Genomic DNA, 21852 nt, shown 5'->3' with positions numbered 1-21852 from the left:
TCCACTTTCGGACATGCCAGGGGAGATCTTTGGCGGCTGGGTCCAGAGGATACATGGCTGCCAGAGCACGTCCCCCTCTCTTACAGTTTGGCCATTGAGAGGACTCGCCTGAGGAAGAGCGGATACTTGGGGGCAGTAATTGACACCCTACTCAGAGCATGCAAGTTGTCCACATCCCTAAATACATAAGGATTTGGAGCGTATTCGAAGCCTGGTGCAAGGACTGCGACATCGTTCCATGCTCAGTCAAAATTCCTGAGATTTTGGAATTCCTGCAGAACGGTCAACAGAAGGGGTTATCTCTCAACTCCATCAAGGTACAGGTGGTCGCATTGTCGTGCTACGGAACCAAGAGCAAGAGCGGCAGCATAGCCTCTCACCCGGATGTCTCCTGCTTTCTGAAAGGAGTCAAGCAGATCCGACCACCCCTAAAGTGGCCGGTGCCTCTATGGAACCTCAACCTGGTCCTACATTTCTTAGCAGGAACTTCCTTCAGACCTCTTCGCGGCCTGTCTCTCCGACTTTTAACATTGAAGACAGTCTTCCTGGTGGCAGTCTGTTTGGCCCATTGTATCTCCGAACTACAAGCACTGTCCTGCCGGGAACCGTTCCTCAGACTCACCCCGGGAACCATTCAGTTATGCACAGTCCTGTCGTTCCTCCCCAAAGTGATATCTCACAACCATCTCAACCAAACCATCTCACAACCATCACCAGATGAGCATAAGAATTCGGAAGAGTCTCGCAGCCTACGCCATCTCAACGTCGGCAGACTCCTAGTCCGATACCTGGAAAGGTCGGAATCCGTACGAAAGACAGACCATCTGTTTGTCCTTCACAGCGGGAAGAAGCAAGGAGAAGTGGCCTCGCGAGCAACCTTAGCCCGCTGGATCAAAGAAGTCATCAAGGCAGCCTACTTAGAAGCAGGCAAGCCACCGCCTTTACAAGTCAAGGCCCATTCTACTAGAGCCCAGGCAGTGTCCTGGGCGGAAACCAAGATGCTGTCACCCGCCTAGATCTGCCGGGCGGCGACATGGTCCTCCATCCACACCTTCTCCAGGTTTTACCGCCTGGATATTCAGGCTCAGGAGGACACAGCATTTGCAAGGGCAGTACTAAGTGGGTCACGGGCAGCCTCCCACCCAGTTCAGGAGTAGCTTTTATACATCCCATTGGTCCTGAGTCCATCTGCTACACGCTAGGAAATGGAGAAATTACTTACCTGATAATTTCGTTTTCCTTAGTGTAGACAGATGGACTCAGCATCCCACCCACTGCTGCCGTTACTCATGGAATTCTCGGGTGACATACCCGAGAGCGAGTGATTCACGAGTAAGCCATGCTTTCCTCTAACTAGGACACCCATCCTACCGGGTGTCGACTTTTCTCGGTTGAGGGTACTGGCGATCTCCAGCTATAACCAATTCAACCGGTTCAAATTAATTAAGTTAACCAAGTTATAAAGTTAATCAAGTTATTCAAATTATTCAGTCATACATATATCCACAATGCTTTTCGAGGAGAATACTGAAGAGCTGCACTTCCTGCAGGGGTATATGTACTAGGGGCTGACGTCAGATTGAAATCTGATCCGTCTCCAACTGCTATCAGGAGTATACTATACCCATTGGTCCTGAGTTCATCTGTCTACACTAAGGAGAAAACGAAATTATCAGGTAAGTAATTTCTCCATTCTCTGTCTCTAGCAGATGGTAGGCAGACTTTCCATGTTCTAAGCTGAAGCTTCGTAGGCTAGATGAAGAAAATTAGAGGAAGGACAGCTCCTATGGTGAAAGCCAAGTGTTTCCTCCCTCATTTGAGCAGAGCCCTGGACCAGGGGGCTTCCAAGTTTTGGTTTCTCCCTCTTCCTCCCTCACCCCTCTTCCCCTCTCTGACTGAAGCTCCTCTCTAGTGAACCTCCTTGTTTCTAAAGGAAAAAGATTTCAGCCCTTCAGTCTTTGCCTTCGGTAGATTATAAAGTTTAGTCTTCCTTCTCAATATAATTTTTATTTTTTAGAGTGGCTAAGAGTAGCCTTCCTATGGAGTCTGGCTGGCAGAACTTTTTTTTCTCTGGAATCGTGGTGAATGCAAACCGTTTCTCTTTTTGGAAGGTTTCTTTTACAAGTGTGATTCATTTACAAAGTCATGTCAGCTCTTCTGAGCACTAGAAAAAAGGCTACCTATGTTAATATTTGGGACACAGAGGCAAGCATAGGGAGGAGGAGAATTGTTTTGACGCAGCTGTCTAGAGCTGAAAGGAGTAAGTAACTGACTGAAATATCAGGCCTTGGGATCACATTGGTGGGGTCAGTGAACCAGCCATTTTCCACCACCTTAAATGATAGCATGGCAGGAACAGCTGCCATTTTAGGTGTTTGGCATGACAGCATTGACCTGAGTTCACCTTCTTAGTTCATGAGCAGCAGGAATTTACAGCTATTTCTTCCAGATCTTTGCTAGCTGCAGGCTTTAAAAGAGCATCTCTTTCCTGCACAGAGGTAGTAACTGCTTCAGCCTGGTCTCACATCTCAGGTTGAATGACCCTTGGGGCTGCTATTGGATCGACGCAGCCCAATCAGAACATAGCATTGCTTAGGTTCCAATAGGCAGCAGCTGGCCAGCAGGAAGGGGCTGTTCCAGAAATGTCAGTTGGCAGGAACAAGCAGGGGTCAGCAAAGGCAGGATTTAGGGCTTATAGTAGACAGAGATGAGTCAGGAACAAGGCCAGAACACCACAGGTAGACTGGACCACTGAGGCAGCAGTAAGGCTTGAAATATTTATAACATTTTATCAGGAGATTACCGTACAAATGTAAGGCCAGGACTTGAAATTTTGGGTCCAACTGTACTAGCCAAAAAACTTTCACCTGCCACATTTGCTCAATCCAGGATCAATTTATTGGAAGGAACAGGGGATAAAGAGGGAAAATAAGTTTGATCAGCTTTCTGATACATACGGTAATGGCAGAAATCAGAGTAGGCACTATTGCAGCTTTCCTGCAGGATATGGCCATCAACTGTTTGAGTCTTTGTTTCCTTCCGGTCATCAGTGGTGAGCTGGTGACCAGAAAAGTCATGCCCTGGTCAGGCCAGCTGGATATACCTTTTATTTACAGCACCTGTAGATGGAATGGGTGGTGATTACTGCAAATAAAGTGATATATTGCGCTCTGCTTCTCCCTTATCTGAACCTGAACAGAGTTCTCTACACACCAGGGCATACAGATGACCATATGGCTTTGGTTTTATTAGAAGAAAATGCTGTATTTTCTGGAGACTGTATTCTCGGCGAAGGAACAGCTGTGTTTGAGGAGCTGTATGACTACATGAAATCATTAGAGAAACTGCTGGGAACTAAAGCCAATATAATCTATCCAGGTTGGTAGCTATTCTCCTTGAGGTCAATTAATACGCTTTCTTTCTGGCTTTGAGGGCAGTGTTGCCCAACCTTTTCAGGTTCAAGGCACACCTGCATTAACAAAAATGTGTGGCACACCAACCTCTGAAGCATGTAGTGCAAACATGCAGGCCGATACAGTACAGTGCGCGCCGGTGGAGCGCACTGTTAGCCCGGGTTTGGCCACACGTTTTTGAAGCACTAGCTTTACCCCTTATACAGTATGGGGTAATAGCGTGTTGAAAATGCGCGGCCAACCCCCCCAAAACTAATAGCGCCCGCAACATGCAAATGCATGTTGATGGCCCTATTAGTTATTCCTGCGCGATCCAGAAAGCAAAATGGGCAGCAAAGCCGCAAATTTTACTTTCAAAAATTAACGCCTGCCGACGCCGGGGAAGTGTTCAGAAAAGCAGAAAAAACTGCTTTTCTGTACACCCTCCGGCTTAATATCATAGCGATATTAAGTCGGAGGCCCCAAAATTTAAAAAAAAAAATTTAAATTAAAAAAAAAAAAATTTTAAATCGGGTCGGAAAACGAACACTCAATTATGCCGGCATCCATTTTCCGAACCTGTGGCTGTCAGCGGGTTTGAGAACTGACGCTGGCAAAATTGAGCATCGGCTGTCAAACCCCGCTCCTGTCAAAAAGAAGGCGCTAGGAACGCGCTAGTGTCCCTAGAGCCTCTTTTTACCACGGGCTCTCATTTAAATACTGGATCACACGCCCAGAAGAATGGCCTGGGCGCGTTGGGGGAGTGGGCGCTCGTCTCGGAGCGCTGGCTCTCCTGACGATTTTACTGTATTGGCCTGATGGAGAGGACTCACATGTCCAAAAAAGAGCTAGGAAAGCACTGAAAGCCCTACCAGACCCTTTTCTGAGCTTAAACAAAGGGAGAGATTGAGTAGAGAGCCACATGGACCTGTGACAATGAAGCATTGTTCCAGAGACGTTTTTAAATTAACTGATGTGTATGTGTATCATAGCAGGAGGCTCTGCTTAAGTAGAGATGCTGACAGTGTAGAATAAGATTGAAAAGTATGTGTTAAAATGAAACATTTAATGAGAGTAAATAAAAAAGGCAGTTATATTGAATACAAAATATATGCCTCAAAAATCTCTCAAGATATGGGATTCTTGAATATATCTAAAGACTGAACATGCCCCATGTTTCAAGAAAAGAAATGAAACTAGCTCTGAAGTAATTGGCTTTAGGTAAAAAAGCTGAGAAGCATGGCCTTCTGCTGAATGCATAGCTTCTTAATTGATAACTATGTATCTAATGGAAGTATTTAATAGTATTTTAGATACTGAAAATCTTCCAGAAACTTTGAGTGGAGCTCAGGTTTTGATGATAAGGAGAGAAGATAAGCCAAACGATGATGTGGAAATTATAAGCCTGGCTCATTATTAAATTGCAATGTAGTATTAGCAAAGATCTTAGTTAAGAGAATCGCAATATGTAATCCAGAATGTTGCTGCTCCACTTATTTGTGGCCAAAAAAAGATGGATTACACCAAACAAAAAGTCCCAAATTGGATGTAAGAGTTGAAAACCACAAATTAAAAAAACATCAAAAAATTCTTGAAAATTACTTCAACAAATGCAGCGAGGTTGTTACCAAATTTTGTAGCAAACATATTAAATTCACAATATTATTTAGAGAAAAGGACCCTCATACTGGTTAGCAACAGGCCAGATATACAGGCATTTTGGCTCAAGGCTTGAGTTTAAAGCTAACAACATGGCCATATCCCAACATTGGGATCCTGCCAGGTATTTGTGACCTGTATTAGCCACTTTTGGAAACAGGATTCTGGACTTGATGGACCTTTTGGTTTGACCCACTATGGCAAATCTTAGTTCCCTTTACGTACCCAGGTCAGTCCAGACTCCTTGGTTTATGCATCCCTGCCAGCAGATGGAGACAGAGAAAGTTTCACTGACACTGCTTCATAATCCCTGGTGCTACCTGCAGTTTCTCAGTATTTCTCTGTCTCCAGTAGATGGTGGCTGTTGCAAAAATCTGCAGTTCTGCAGTCTGGCTAGAACTTTTATTTTTGTGAGCCTTCCTCCCAAGGGGTTCTGGGTCCTGAGGGATCCTTCCCTGTTTGGTTGAGGTGGACGAGCTGGCGGTCAGGGACCTTTTTGTATGCTCGCTCCGTTGATCCATGGGGTGTAAATCTGGTGGTTCAGATCCCTCCCCTTCACAAGGCTGCTTAGGCAGCTGTTGGCTCAGGGCAGCTGGTGTTTGGTTCCTCAGCTTGCCTCCCATTTTTTTAAGCTTTCGACATTTTTGTTTTCACCTTCCTCTCCTTCTTTGTTAGGCTGATCTGAGCTGGACAGCTCTGTTTTCAGCCTTATGAGAGGGTGCTTATTGCCAAACTAATTAAAGTTGATTAAAAAAAAAAAAAGAGCAACAGGAGCAGTTTGCGAGGTCGGGCTCTGATTGACAGCTCTCCTCCCTTTATGCGATTGTCGGCAACGAAGGATGGGCTCTCTTTGCTCCTTCCGTTCTTTGCAGCAAGCTCGGCAGGGGGGCTTTTTTTCCGATGTCTGTTATGGTCTGACGTCTAAGTGGCTCGGTGTGGCACGGTGCCAGCATATTTAAGCCGCCTAGGACTTTGTGCGGCGTGTGTTTTGGAGGGAGAAGGATCTTCTGAGTCCCCAGCAGCCGCTACGCGAAGGAAGCAGGCTGCCAACTCTCCCGCGATGGCGAGGTCTGTGCATGCTGGGCTTTCGTTCTCTTATTGGTGTGGGAACAGCAGCCATTTTGGATGCTCATGTGGCTTTACCCGTGCCAACGGAGGGGGATTTTCCCCTGAAGCTTTCCTCAGTCCACCTGGGTGCCATGGAGGGGCAAGGGGGGACAGATGAGGAAGCTGGTTTAAATCTGCTTAATTTTGGGTGCGCTAGGACTCAGACCACACATTTTTCAATGGCTCCTTGCTCTTTTTCGGCTAATGTTTGTCCTGCTGCTTCATGAGGCTTATTTGACACAGTAGGCAGAGCTGCGATCCCAGTCTCCATTCCCGGTGAGTCAGGGCTTGGCTTCTAGACATAATCAGTCCTGTGGTAACCGGCCTGCCATGGTGCAGCGTTTACTGGGTCCTGTTCGGGCTGGTGAGGTCTCAGGTGGCTCAGTTGAGTCACAGGAAGCCCCCAGGGATTCGGGGGCGGTGCTGTCATTGGACCAGGGTGCTGATCCAGACGCAGTCGGCATGATTCTGGGGGATGATCTGGAGGATATTCTAATCTCTGAGGAGGATGACCCCAAGATTCTCTGCTTGTTCCGGAGGGGGCAATTAGGTCCTTTGATCCCTCATGTTCTAGAGGAGCTTGGGCTAAAGGTCCCTCAGGAAGTCTCAAACATGGAAGGGGAGGATCTGGTCCTGGATGGGCTGTTAAAAAGATGGCGATGGGGGAGCTCCCGATTCTGGCTTGAGAGTGGGAAGGGCGATGTCAAAGCTTTTATTTCTTATCTAAACAGATGTTGGAGCTTTTTTCGCTTCCAAAAGTGGACGCTGCAGTTTTGGCAGTCACAAATAAGACTATCCCTGTCGCAGATTCCGCCGCTTTGAAAAATGTTCAGGATCAGAAGCTGGAGATCCACATCAAAGGGATCTTTGAGGTGTCGGCCATGAGTCTGCAGGCTGCCATCTGCTCCAGCTTCATGCAAAGAGCTTGCCTGTGCTGCACAGCTTCAGGACAGGCAGGCAAAGTCTGGTGACGAGGCGGCTAAGGTTGAGTGCTTGAAAGAGTCTGTTGCGTATGTGGTGGATGCTTTGTATGATTTGGTGAGAACTTTGTCTCGTATTATGGGATCCGCAGTAACAGCCAAACAGTTATTGTCGCTGCATAACTGGTCAGCGGATCTGTTGAATAAGTCTCAATTGGGTTTGTTGCTTTTAAGGGATGTGTTTTGTTTGGGGAGGACCTAGAACACTTGATGAAACAGCTGGGTGAGAATAAGGTGCACAAGTTGCTGGAGGACAAGCCTAAGAGCAAGCGGTCTTTTCAGTCTCATTTGCAGTTTCGGGAAGGCAGAAGATCTTGTCATGTGAGAGAAGCCCCAACTTTGCAGAAGCCATTTACTCCTCGATCAGTCCTGGGGGCAGTCCTTTCGAGGCAGTCAAAGGCCCTTTCAGCTTCCACAGAAGGTGGGGCTGTGGGGGCTAAATCTTCACGATGAGGCGAGGCTGGTCCACTCTATCATTCCCTGTATAGGGGGTCATCTAGGACGATTTTACGGGGAGTGGGCCAAGATCAGTCGGGATCAGTGGATCCTCAGCGTAATAAGAGACGGTTACACAGTAGAATTTGCTCGTCCTGTTCGCGACCTGTTTCTAGTCTCCTCCTGCAGGTTGTTAGAAAAGCGTTGGGCAGTATGGGAGACTTTATATAGGTTGCAGAGATAAGGGGCTGTGATTCCGGTTCCTCTGGACGAATGGGGCAAAGGTCGATATTCCATTTACTTCGTGGTTCCAAAGAAAGAAGGCACTTTCTGCCTGATTCTGGACTTGAAATGGGTAAATGTGGTGTTTAAAGGTTCCAAGATTTCGAATAGAGACTTTGCGGTCGGTAATTGTGGCGATGCACAAACAGGAGTTCTTGGTTTCTTTGGGCCTGATGGAGGCGTATCTGCATATCCCCATTCATCAGGATCCACCAGCGTTATCTGAGATTTATGGTATTGGGTCAGCATTTCCAGTTTCAGGCTGGCCACGGCTCCATGCACTTTCACCAAGGTGGTGGTGGTGGCGGTGGCTCTATGGTGCGAGGGGGGTTTGATACAACCTTATCTAGATGACTGGATCAGCAGGGCAAAGTCAGAGAATGATTGTTGCACCACGGTGCAGAAGGTGGTTCATACTCTGCAATCTCTAGGCTGGGTGGTGAATTTGGCAAAGAGCCACCTAATTCCATCTCAGACTCTCAACTATCTGGGAGCTCAGTTCGACACGATGAAAAGCAAGGTGTTTCTAATGGAGGAGAGAGTGTGCAAGTTACAGAGGCAAGTTCGGCGCTTGTTGATGTTGCAGGTGACCAGAGCCCTGGATTTTTTCAGGTTCCGGGTTTGATGGCTTCAACGCTGGAGTTGATACCATGGGCCTTTGCACATATGAGACTGCTACAGAAGGCTGTGTTGGCACAGTGAAATCCATTATTGGAGGAATTTCATTGGCCTATGCCTCTTAAGGGTTATGCATGGGACATTCTGTCTTGGTGGCTGCTAAAGTCCAGTCTAGTATGTGGTGTCGATCTGGAGGTCCTGGATTGGGTAATTCTTACTACCGATGCTAGTCTTTCTAGTTGGGGAGCAGTATGCCAGCAACAGTTGGCCCAGGGCACTCGGTCAGCAGAAGAAGCCTCTTGGTCTATCAATCGCTTAGAGACCAGGGCAGTGAGGTTAGCTTTACTTGCCTTTCTACCTTTAGTTCGAGGGCAGTTGGTGAGGGTCTTGTCGGACAATGCAACAACCATAGCATATATCAATCATCAGGGAGGTACCAAGAGTCGAGTGGTGGCCCAGGAGGTGCGGGAGTTAATTTTTTGGGCACAACAATACTTGGTCCAGATAGCGGCGTCTCACTTCGCTGGGGTTGAGAACGTTAAAGCGGACTTCCTAAGTCGCAAGGTGCTGAATCCAGGGGCATGGGAGTTGTCCGAGACAGCGATGCAGCTCATCCGAGAGAGGGGGGGCTATCCCCATGTGGATCTAATGGCGACTCATCTCAGTGCAAAAGCAGTTTGTTTTTACAGCCGCAGACGAGAGTATGGGGCCAAGGGAGTCGACGCTCTGGCTCTGCCCTGGTCTCTGGGGGTGCTGCTTTATGTATTCCCCCCAGCCTCTGGTAGGCAAGGTTTTGCGTTGGATATAGAGAGACACCCAGGTGAAATAGTATTAATAGCCACGTTAGCCAAGGTTCGTAGATCTGATCAACTTGGCAATGGATGGACTGTTACGCTTCAGCCATCTCCCGCGTCTTCTTCGTCAGGGCCCTATACTTTCAGACCCAGGCCGATCGCTTTTCTCTAGTGGCTTGGCTTTTGAGAGGTGGCGTTTGAGACAAAGAAGGTACCCAGAGGTGGTCATTGCTTCAGGCTAGATGGAAGTCTACTTCATTGATGTATATCTGGGTCTGGAAGGTTTTTGAGGCCTGGTGTATAGATAAAGGAGTGCAGGCCTTAAGGTCTTCGGTATCTCAGATTTTATCTTTTCTGCAAGAGGGCTTAGTCAAGGGCCTAGCTTTCAGTTCCCTCAGAGTTCAGGTAGCGGCTCTTGCTTGTCTACGAGGTATACCTGAGTGTTGCCCGGAACTGGATTCTTCTGCGTCTCATGCGCAGGAGCTTAAACTGTTGGATGTCCGCAGAGCTTTGTTGAGATATCTCAAGGTGACTAATGATTTTAGGAAGTCTGACCATCTCTTCTTTTTATGGAGTGGTGCGAAGAAAGGTACTCAGGCTTCTAAGGCTACCATTGCGAGGTGGCTCAAGGAGGTTATTGGGTCGGCATACATTCTCAAGGGAAGTCAGGTACCTGAAGGTTTGCGGGCTCACTCTACAAGGTCGCGAGCAGCCTCGTGGGTGGAGGCTTAGCTGGTTTCGCCACAGGAAATTTGTAGAGCGGCGACTTGGAAGTCACTGCATTCTTTTGTGAGGCACTATCATATAGATGTAGGGGATCCATAGACTCGGTCATTTGGCGAGAGTGTCTTGCAAGCAGGACTCTCCAGGTCCCACCCTAATTAGGGAGCTTTGGTACATCCCAGGAGTCTGGACTGATCCAGGTACAATCAGGGAAAGGAAAATTGGTATATTTTATTTTTAATGTAGTAAAAAACACAGTACTTCCTTATGCAGAAATTGGGTCCTTTTCAGATACCCAATGTGATCACGTTTCATGGTATCCACTGCTTCAGGGGTAAAACAGAGGAAAAAAAACTTCCATTAGGACACTGCCGTCCATCTTATTCCACCAAGGAGTTCCATCTCAAAGGACTTCCATGAAAATTGTGAAACACAAACAGAGGAATTTATAGCTCCTATGTCCAGTCACCTATCAATATGTCATTGAAGTATTCTATTATCAACAATTTGATCTAATAAGCAGAGACAGTTGAGGGGTGGGGATATGATAGAGTAAAAAATAATTTGTGGAATAGAACAGGTAAATGCAAATCTGTTATTTACGCTTTCCAAAAATTAGAAATCTAGGGGACGCTCCATGAAGTTAGTAAGTAGCACTGGAATTCACTGCCGGAGAATGTGGTAAAGGCAGTTAGCATAGCTGGGTTTAAAAATGGTTGGGACAACTTCTTGGAGGGGAAATTCTAAACTGTTGTTAGCCAGATAGACTTGGGGAAAAACCACTACTTATCCCTGGGTGTTCACAGAATGGGATCTATTTATTGTTTAAGATTCTGCCAGGTCCTTGTAGCCTGGATTGGCCAATGCTGGAAATAGGATCCTGGGCTTGATGGACCCTTGGTCTGACCCAATATGGTAATTCTTATGTTCTTATGTAATCTAGTAATCTTTGAAAAGTCACTCTATATTTCATGTATCTAAAATTAGGTTCATAACTAAGGACTTTTATGCACAACTGCATAATTTTGAAAATAAAGCCCAAAGCAATTTGTTTACTAATACTTTTTAAACCGCCGTTTTCTATATTTCATCTTTCAAAATCAATTGATTTTCTTCATTAGATTTGCTCATTCTTTTGTCTAATTCAGTAATAATGTGACAAGACAAGAAGTTCAGTTCAGAATTAAAGGAGCCATTTTTCTGGGACCCGCACATGCAGATATCTACAATCTGCACTTATGCGCTGATCCAGAAAAAAACCAAAAAAAACCCCACTCCTTCCCACTCTCCTTCCTCCCCCTCCCCCCCAACATCTCCTAAAAATTTGTTATGGATAGGACACCAATCAGAAATGTTATTAGAGGGACAAACACATACATTTTTCCACAAACTCACGGACATAGTGGAGAGGAGATTAAAAACGAGTACATTCTAGTCAGCTGAGTATTCTGACAGTTCAGTAACTGGCATAATATGATAGTTTTCTTTCCATGTGCTTATGTTTAGGGCATGGCCCTGTGATCCTTGATGCTGAAGCTAAAATTCAAGAGTATATTTCTCACAGAAATGCACGTGAAGAACAGATACTAAATGCTTTCCAGGACAATCAAGGGACATCTCTCACATCTATGGAACTTGTAAAAATTGTCTACAAGGTAATTCGTTTTCTTATACAGCATTCAGAAACTATAAGGTCGATATTCAGCACCACTTAGCTGGTTGAGTTCCAACTGAGCCAGCTAAGTGTCACTGTCTGAAAATTTGTCAGTGTTGACTGGTTGCCATTTAGCTGGCTAACTGTTTATCTGACTAAACAGCTGGATAAGTGAGGGGTGGGACAAGGTGTTCTTGGATGGATCTACTTATACACCTAACCTCTAGTCATATAAGTACCCATTTTCAGCCTTATCCGGCTTACATGGTCATTCATCAAAATGCGTTATGGCGATAACGCATTAATGCCATTACGCATGCAATAATAGCAGTAGCACACGGCATGATTGTAAATTTTGGGAAGAGGCGGGATTAGGGAGGAATTTGGGCAGGAGTTATGAAAATGAGGGGCAATATTACACAGTTTTAATGCCGGAAATAACCACATGTTTTTTCCTGGCATTAAGCTGTGTGATATGACCGAAATGGCCATAACACAATTCACAGTCAATTTTTTTAATTGCATTTCGGCCATTTCTGGGCTTGGGAGGGGAGAGGAAGAGAGAGAGTCTTTGGGGAGGCCTTCACTGTATGCACCTATTTATATGCCTATAGGAGGGGCAGCTAATAGCTTTAGGTGAGGTGTTGGTGGTTTAGGAGCCAGGTTTTCATGCATAGTGAGACATACGAACAGCACAGTACACCTCTGTGAAGATTTGATATCATTTGGAATGAGGAAAGTCTCATAAAGATGAAATTTTGTACTATGTTACCTCAATCTAGCTTGATAGTCTGCATGTAAAACTGGCCCTAAACCACCACCAATACTTCACCTCGAGCTATTAGCTAGCCCTCCCATAGGCATATGAATACTTGACTACTATGAAGGCCTTATAGATAGTCTCTCGCTCGCTCGCTCTCAGCGTGAGATGCGAAATAGGAAGTATCGTAGGGTGCAAAAAGTTTACCAGAAGCGGTAACTCTAAAATTATCCTAAACACGCTCCTTTTCCCTGTACGTACCTGGATCAGTCCCGTCCAGCAGATGGAGTCAGAACAGAGTTTGAGAGCGTCAGCATATAGAGTAGTGCACCCTCTGCTGGAGCTCAGTATTCTTCTGACTCCAGCAGATGTGAGTGGGGGGATCCACTAGCTCCCCCAGATTGACAGGGTTTCTTCATTTTTGGTTATTTCTTTCTTTTTCTCCTGCAGGAATTGCCCCCCGAAGAGGCTGCCCAGGCGGACCGTCTGGAATCTGCCATAGCATACGGGGCGGACGCCTTGTATGATCTCTTTCACGTAATGGCGCGGTCCATGGTTTCGGTTGTAGCAGCCCGACCTGCTCTTGTGGCTTCGCAACTGGGCGGCGGATGCTTCCTCCAAGTCGAGCCTTGGCTCCCTCCCCTTTCGGGGGAAGTTTTTATTTGGAGAGGACCTGGATCAGATCATCAAGTCACTGGGGGAAAATTCGGTGCATCGGCTGCCGGAGGATAGACAGCGTTCCTTCAGGTCATTTTCTTCCGGTAGAACCAGGGCCAGGGCACAGCGACATTATAGGTCTTACCGGCAGTCCGGTTCCCGGACACAGCCGACAAGATCCCAGCCTTGGTCTCGTTCCTTTCATGGGCGGAGGCCCGCGAGAGAGGGTCCAGGGCAGGGAAATCCGCCCACAAAGTCCTCCCAATGATGCCAAAGGAGCCCACTTCTCACCTCCCCGGATCGGAGGCCGCCTCATGGACTTCTACGAGGAGTGGGCAGTTATCTCCATGGACCAGTGGGTGCTGGACACCATAAGAGACGGTTACGCCTTGGAGTTTGTCCACCCCCCGAGGGACCGGTTCATCTTCTCCCCCTGCGGTTCGGATCTCAAGAGGATAGCGGTTCAACAAACACTAGACCGACTGCAGGAAATAGGGGCCATCGTTTCCGTCCCCTTCGACGAGGTGGGCTTGGGCCAATATTCCATTTACTTCATCGTTCCCAAAAAGGACGGTTCCTTTTGGCCCATCCTGGACTTGAAGGAGGTAAACAAGGCCCTCAGGGTCAGCCGGTTCCGCATGGAGACTCTTCGATCAGTGATTGCCACAGTGCACAAGGGAGAATTCCTCGCTTCACTGGATCTCTCGGAAGCATACTTGCACATTCCCATCCTGCCGGCTCACCGGCGGTATCTTCGCTTCAAGATTCTCGGTCAACACTTTCAGTTCAAGGCGCTTCCCTTCGGTTTGGCGACCGCACCTCGGACCTTCACAAAGATCATGGTAGTGGTGGCGGCGGCCCTCCGCAAGGAGGGTATCCTAGTACATCCGTACCTAGACGACTGGCTGATTCGAGCGAAGTCCTTCTCACATGGTCAGACCTCAGTGGCCAGAGTAGTACAATTCCTACGCTCTCTGGGCTGGGTGGTGAACCTTCCAAAGAGTTCCCTTGTGCCCTCGCAACACCTGGATTTCTTAGGAGCGAGCTTCAATACCCGGCAGGGTATGGTGTTCCTGCGCCAGGACAAGGCGCAAGCCCTGAGGGAGCACGTGTCTCGGTTTTCGGCTTTGGAAGAACCAACCGCCTGGAATTATCTGCAGCTCCTGGGAGTAATGGCCTCCACCATCGACATGGTACCCTGGGTGTTTGCACACCTGCGTCCACTGCAGGCGTCCCTGCTATCCCGTTGGAAACCAGTCTCCCAGGAGTATCAGGTGATCCTGCCGCTTCCACCATTAGCCAGGAAAAGCCTGGATTGGTGGCTTGTCCCCTCGCATCTGGCTCGGGGAGTCTCGCTCGAGGTTCCCAATTGGGTGGTGGTGACCACCGATGCCAGCCTCGCGGGATGGGGTGCCGTCTGCGAAAGAAGCGCCACGCAGGGGACTTGGACGCCAGAGGAGGCAAAGTGGCCGATCAATCGCCTGGAAACGAGAGCCGTGCGTTTCGCTCTCCAGCGTTTTCTTCCCCTGGTGCGACACAGAGAGGTGAGGATCCTCTCGGACAACGCCACCACCGTGGCCTACATCAATCGTCAAGGGGGGACAAGAAGCAAGCATGTCTCCCTCGAGTCAACTCCCCTGATGGAGTGGGCGGAGAGCAATCTCGTCCGGATAGCGGCCTCTCACATCGCCGGGGTGGACAACGTTCAGGCGGACTTCCTGAGTCGTCAACAGCTAGACCCCGGCGAGTGGGCTCTCTCCGACGAGGCAATGCATCTCATCGTCGTTGGGGAACTCCACGCCTCGATCTAATGGCGACCTTTCTCAACGCCAAGGCTCCACGCTTCTTCAGCCGCAGAAGAGAGCGCGGCGCGGAGGGGGTGGATGCCCTCGCCCTTCCGTGGCGTCGGATCAACTGCTCTATGTGTTTCCTCCTTGGCCTCTGGTCGGCAAGGTTCTCCGCAGGTTGGAACATCATCGAGGGACTGTAATTCTCGTCGCCCTGGAATGGCCCCGTCGGCCATGGTTCGCAGATCTACTTCAGATGACGGTGGACGGCCCACTTCGCCTGTCCCATCTTCCTCATCTTCTGCGTCAGGGGCCGGTATTTTTCGAGCAGGCAGAACTCTTCTGTCTTGCGGCCTGGCTTTTGAACGGCGTCGTCTCAGCCACAGAGGCTACCCGGAGACAGTGATCTCAACGATGCTTCGTTCCCGCAAGCCTTCGACCTCCGTCGCTTACGTTCGAGTTTGGAAGGTCTTCGAAGCCTGGTGCTCCGACCACGGGGTCCAAACCATGGAGGCAACTGTCCCGCTGATCCTTCATTTCCTACAGGATGGTCTGGATAAGGGTCTCGCCTATAATTCGCTCCGGGTTCAGGTGGCGGCCTGGAATGTCTTGGTACAGAAGGACTGCTCTCTACCCCTTCAGCCGGATATCGCACGTTTTCTGAAGGGTGCCAAACACCTACGGCCACCGGTCAGGGATCCTTTCCCTTCTTGGAGCCTCAACTTGGTGCTGCGAACGCTGTTGGGCCCTCCTTTTGAACCCCTGAGGGGGTCCTCCCTCAAGGACCTGACCCTCAAGACTGTTTTCCTGGTAGCCATCTCTTCTGCTCGCCGGATCTCAGAGCTCCAAGCCTTGTCCTGCCGGGACCCTTATCTGCGTTTCTCCGACTCCGGGGTTTCCCTTCGTACGGTGCCATCCTTCCTACCAAAGGTGGTCTCGGCCTTCCACGTCAATCAAACGGTGGAGCTTCCAGCGTTCGCTCCAGAGGAACCCCAGTCTCTCCGGCTCCTGGACGTCAAGCGTGTGCTGCTCCGTTACCTGGAGGTTACCAATGACTTCCGGGTATCCGATCATTTGTTTGTCCTCTGGTCAGGACCGAGGAGAGGTTCTCAGGCATCCAAGACGACTATTGCGCGCTGGATAAAGGACGCCATCTCATCGGCTTACATTGCGGCGGGGCGAGTGCCGCCTCGCAGCGTGTCGGCTCATTCCACGCGATCCCAAGCAGCGTCCTGGGCGGAATCTCGCTCCGTTTCCTCCCAGGAAATCTGCCGTGCGGCGACGTGGAAGTCGTTGCACACTTTTTCCAGACATTACAGACTACATCTGGTGCCTCAGTACACGGGTTCTTTTGGCGATCAAGTTCTCCGAGCAGGTCTCTCAGGACCCCACCCGGTTTAGGGAAGCTTGCATACATCCCACTGTCTGGACTGATCCAGGTACGTACAGGGAAAAGAAAATTATTCCTTACCTGCTAATTTTCGTTCCTGTTGTACCATGGATCAGTCCAGACTCCCGCCACTAGGGGTTTCATTAGGTCCTGCTCGGATTCTTCCAGGTAACTTTCATTCTGTTTGTCTCTGATTATTGTTACTGTTCACAGCTCCTCACAAGTTGACTGTTGGTGGTCCCGTTGACCGTTTTGTTTACTTATATCTTTCTCTGTTCCTTTTTGGGGACGGATCTGGATCCAAAATGTTGTGTTTTGCTTTTGGGCTTTGCTATGCGTAATACTGAGCTCCAGCAGAGGGTGCACTACTCTATATGCTGACGCTCTCAAACTCTGTTCTGACTCCATCTGCTGGATGGGGGATATAACCCACTGTCTGGACTGATCCATGGTACTACAGGAACGAAAATTAGCAGGTAAGGAATAATTTTCTTATAAAGGTGAACCAGTAGATGTAGTGTATTTGGATTTTCAGAAGACATTTGACAAAGTTCCTCATGAGACTGCAGGGATGTTACAAAGGAAAATTAGTTCTTACCTGTTAATTTTCGTTCCTGTAGTACCACGGATCAGTCCAGAATTTGGTCCCTGGTCCCTGACCCCCACCCCCCCCCCCACCCCCACTCCCTTCCTGCAAGTCCAGGCCACGTTTTACTTCAGAGTTTGTGCTTTTATTGCACAAATCTTATCTGGCCAGCTTGCAGGAGGAGGAGGACCCTTCCTCACATTCCCTCCCGGCCAAGATTCCGCGGATGCCCCTCCACTGGCCCCCAAGGCTCCGTATCCTCAGGGGCCCGCCAGAGTGCCCTTCTGGTTGCTCCTGTCCAGGATCCAGATGCGGAGCTGGCGGAAACGGGCCCCCCCCCCCCCCCCGGAGGAGGTTGACCCCTGGGTGCTACGGCTATTTCAGTGGGAAGAACTGGAGCCCCTCATTCCCTTCGTTCTTCAGGAGTTAGGGATCGAGGGGCCCCTGGCAGATTCTCTTACGGCCACTCTGCTTACGCATATGGATCCGGTCCTGGCAGGACTTGGGGCTCCAGTCTGCGCTTTTCCCTTCCATCCTATGCACAAGTTGCTGCTCCTTCTAGCGTTTCTCATCCTGACTTGTTTCAGCCTACCTTGCCTATCCAGCCTCGTCCAGTCAGATTTGCTCTCTCCAGTCTGTCTTGCCCTGCCTTGCTTCATCACGGTTCCTCGTCTGCCTACCCAGTATTGACCTCTGCTGACCACCTGGACTACTCTCTTGTCTACCGCCTGCCACTGACCTCTGCTTCAGACTTCAACTATGCCTTGCTGTCTGCTAGCCCGGACCCTAGGCCTGACACTGGTATCTGCCTGACTGCTGACTGCCCTGACCTTGGCCCGTGGACTTATTCTCTTGCAACTGCTCTATGGGACTCTGGCCTAAGTCCTGCCGGCCCCTGGAAACCAAGGGCTCAACTGGCAGAAAACGGGGCTGGTATAGGTGAATGTCCAGCCTTGTCCCACCCTAGGGCGTGTTCATCAGCTGTCAGCATGGGCCTAGGAGGTTCGCTTCCTAGGTTGCATCAAGAGTCTGCATCCACCATGCCACAATGCAAAGGTCAATTTCCATTACACCCTCTTCTTCAGAGAACATTCAATAAATATATTTGTTCAGTTTTTCTGCTTTCCTTGTCACCTATACATATTCCTCTTTTTCAATTCTCAGTCTGAATTTCCTATTTTCACTAATATATAGGGGGAAAAGCCAACACCTTGCTTTACTGCCATAGCAATTTTTTTCGCCTTTTCTGGCCTATCTACCCTGCTTCTCTCAGCTTTTCCGGATATTTTCCCATGTCCTCCACTTTCCAAGACCCCTAATAAGTTTTGAATGCTGTTCTTTTTGGCCTTTTCTTTAGCCACATGTTTTGAAAATCATACTGATCATTTCCCTCTTGCTTTTATTTACTTTCCAAATATACAGGTTTATTACATTTACAATGACTCCTTTTATTTTAGTCCACCTTTCTACTCCACCTAGATCTTCCCACTCTACTAGTGCCTCCTTAAAGTTATCCCCATCTTACAGAGCTGATACTCTGTAGTCCTAGATCCTTATGTTTATGTGACCCCTCTCTGTCTTTATTTTAAATCACACGTGACTACTGGACCTCAGGTGACTATCTGTTGTGACACTGGAAGTATTTTCCTCATAAGTATGAATTCTAGTATTATCCCCTTGTAGATTGTTTCGCGAGTTGAGTTGCTTAAGAGAATTCAGAATCTCCCAACTTCAAACTATTTTTACAGATGACTGTTCCAGTGAATATCTGGCAGGTTAAAATTTCCCATCAGCAACATTTCCCTTTTATTGTAGTTTTATGGATATCTTTCACAAAATCTCCATTCAACTCATCTGCCTGTGCTGGAGGTCATTAGATACCACCAGTGAATGTGAAAGTGCCATTTCTCCTTTCTGTAATAACTCACTGTATTGCTTCCTTTTCCTGTAACTCCGCATTTCAGTATTTTATGTATTAAAAAAAAAAGTACATTTTTTACATAAAGTACTTTTCCTTTATCCTTTCTGCCTTGTTTCTCCCAAACATCTTATAGCCTGGGATAGATTTATCTCAGTCATGATACTCAAACTATTGTAGGTGACTTTCTAGGATTCCCACCTTTTGTACATTTCTCTACTTGTTTCACTTGTTGGTTGAAAGTGGCTGCTTCCATCTGCCATAACCATCTAGCTTCATGTTCACCTAGGTCCATGATTTCCTTCTCAAATAGACATATACTATCACTGCAATACAGTATTTTATCACTCCAGCTGAAACCCGGTTCCCAAGAAATCCTAATCCCTCCCCTATTCATTATATTAGCTTTTCAGTCATTCATTGAAGTTCCTTGTGTAGCATAACCTATCTTAACCCTTGCCATATACAGGCCACTTTTCTTGTCAGCTGCTTAAGATCTTCCTCTAATTCCCTTTTATCCATTTGTGCTACATTTGAGTTGGTCCCCCGCCAGGTTATTTGTCCTCAAGTGAATAATGACATCTCTTTCCTTCCTGTCTCTCTGCTAGCCATAGATCCCAGTATGCAAATATTCCTTTTACTGAAATTTTCTAAAACAAAAAAAAAGGTGGTTAGTTTGTTTTGAATCACTTTATAAAGAAATGTATGTGTGTGTATATATAATTACTTTTCAGTGTCAATTTTTCATTTCTTTTATTTTCTAGGATACTCCAGAATATCTACATAAAGCAGCAGAAATTAATCTCACTCATCACTTACAGAAGTTAAAAAAAGAAGGCAAAATATGTAAGTATTTTCTCCTGATTACTGGGATAAATGTACTTATAAATGGCCTGTATTAGTTGTTTTGGTAAATAACTATTTGGCATGCACTCAGGGACTGATTCACAAGGATTTTCTCCCATCCTTTGTCTACAAGGGTAAACGTTTATGTAGACCCTCTTCTGGTATTTGATGAAGAAGGCAGGGGTCATACTCAGTCCCAAGGCTAAATCCCTGCACAGTCCCAACAGCCCTGGGAATGAATTCTTCATATGTGTAAGCTGGTGCTGAATATCCAGGCTGGACACTCTGGATGGGTGTTCCAAGCTTAACTGTATCAATGCAGATCTTAAATAATAATCCTTTACCACTATATACATCTGTCCTTTGCTCCATCCATGTCTTAACTCAGTTTTTCCAAGACTTCTCTTTATCTGCGAATGTGTCCCTTTAGTATTAGGGTCCGAGGATGCCTAGCCTCTAGGACATGGATAGATAAGAATCCCAGATGGGCAAGGGTCTCCTAGAACTCCCTTCCCTAAAAAACTTGAAGTCCAGTTCTTCGCCAAATCTCCCATCTCCCAATCTTCTTTTCTTTTTCCAAGGCAGAGACTTCAGTGAGTCTGCAGATGAAATCCTCTTTCTCTCCGTTCTCATTTCTAGATTGTATGGTGGAATGTTTCAGACTGCTCTCCTTTCCCTACTCCTTGGTAGAAAGGGTGACAAAATCTTTCTCCCAAATCAAAAAACAAAAACTCACAAAAATATTCAAAACAAACTCTCTCAGCAGAATCCCCATTGTCCAACTACTGGGTATAGGTTGGAATTAGCAAGCTTTCTCTTCTTATCCTTCCTAGGTCAGAGGATTTTTCTCCCTCAGCCAGGAATAAGGTTCTAAGAAACCTCCAAAAAAAAAATCAAGATTCTTTAGAAAATTGCAAAACACCTGAGACAGCCTCTCCAGCCAGGTTGTGGACTCCTTATCCTGTGCAGTCAGGGATGTAAGGCCTAGCTCACCAGGAACAGGGGAACCAACCAACAGTTCCTTCTCTTCCAGCTGTTAAAAAAAAAAAAAAGCCAAACTGATCTCTAACCCCACCTGCACTTCACTGGCAGGAGCATACCACTGCAACCACCACGCAGAGATGCTGTAGCAAGTGGTCTGCTCCATTCCTGCATTCTCTACCCCAGGTCTTTGACTACAGCAGTGGTACCCAACTTGGGGTCTATGGACTCCCAGAGGACCATGAAACTATCACAGGGAGTTTGCCAAAAGGGAGGCAGCTAAAGTTCAATTGCTGAGAAAAAGAGCAGGCTGACCTCACCTCTGAGGAGTTCTGTTCTACGGCTGGTGCTGCCTAATCCCACTGCCTGATCCCATGCTGATAAAAGGAAGATCAAAGCCTCAAGAAGCCCAAACCAGGATGGAGAGGAGGTGGGGATGAATACTCCTAGTTGCCATAACCAAGTCCCTGAAGCTGTACTGAGAGGAGGAGGAGGGAAAGCACACTGCCACCAGCACCTTCAACAGTCACTGTTCCACATGTCCAGAGGCACCAGCAAGCAGGGTGATGACCCAGAGGAGCATTTCTGGCCACTGCTACATGTGCTCTGGCTGCCCTGCTCTTCTGACAGTGAGGAAGAAAAACTGCACTGAAGGAATAGTATGGCCATGTTGAGGGAAGGGGGCTCAGGAGGGAGAGGATGGGAAGAAACCATGGGTGGGGGCGAGCAGGGCATGAGGGAAGACACTTGGGAAGGGGAAAGAGCAGGAGGGTGAGCACTCAGGGGTAGGGGTAATGGGTGAGGGCAGGAGGGACAGAACCAAAGAAGGGGCTGCAGAGGGGAAAGGACAAGAAGGAGAGCACTCAGGAAGGGACTCTGGGTGGAGGGAAGCAGGGCAGGAGAAGAGTGCAGGAGGGAGGGAACTAGAGAAGGGGTCAAAGGGGGGAACACACTTGGAAAGGGGCCATGGTAGAGAGGGGGAATAGCACTAATTAAAGGTCTGTAGAGGGAGGGCAAGAGGGAACAATTTATATCAGAAACCTTTCTTTAATATTACGTTTTATACATTACAAAAGATTCTGGATTGCATATTTGTTATTACATAATCTTTTTTTTTTATGGCATTTAACTGAACATAAAAATTAAACAGAAGCCTGTGGTGGCTAACAAAATTTTGAGAGGTTGAATAGGATCCTTACTCCCCAAAAGATTGGGAACCCCTGCACTAGAGCCAACTAATGGAGATCCCAAAGGCTATCTGTACTTACTAAATCAGGCCCTAA

General features: G+C 47.6%; 1 protein-coding gene across 3 annotated transcripts in view; it reads left to right on the top strand.

The window, feature by feature from the left end:
- The window catches only part of LACTB2 (lactamase beta 2), a 56702-nt gene that overhangs the window by 23996 nt on the left and 10854 nt on the right, over positions 1-21852 (top strand). For all 3 annotated transcript variants that reach the window (XR_003854841.1, XM_029591448.1, XM_029591449.1), the window contains 3 exons: positions 3200-3378; positions 11497-11645; positions 19507-19588. Coding sequence is in view for 2 of the 3 variants with exons in the window: in XM_029591448.1 (XP_029447308.1) it covers positions 3200-3378; positions 11497-11645; positions 19507-19588 (410 nt within the window). In the remaining variant the exon portion in view is untranslated. The remainder of the gene's footprint in view (positions 1-3199; positions 3379-11496; positions 11646-19506; positions 19589-21852) is intronic.

Source organism: Rhinatrema bivittatum, chromosome 2, assembly GCF_901001135.1.
Source record: "Rhinatrema bivittatum chromosome 2, aRhiBiv1.1, whole genome shotgun sequence".
Classification (NCBI taxonomy): domain Eukaryota; kingdom Metazoa; phylum Chordata; class Amphibia; order Gymnophiona; family Rhinatrematidae; genus Rhinatrema; species Rhinatrema bivittatum.
This window is presented reverse-complemented; position numbering and strand designations above follow the sequence as displayed.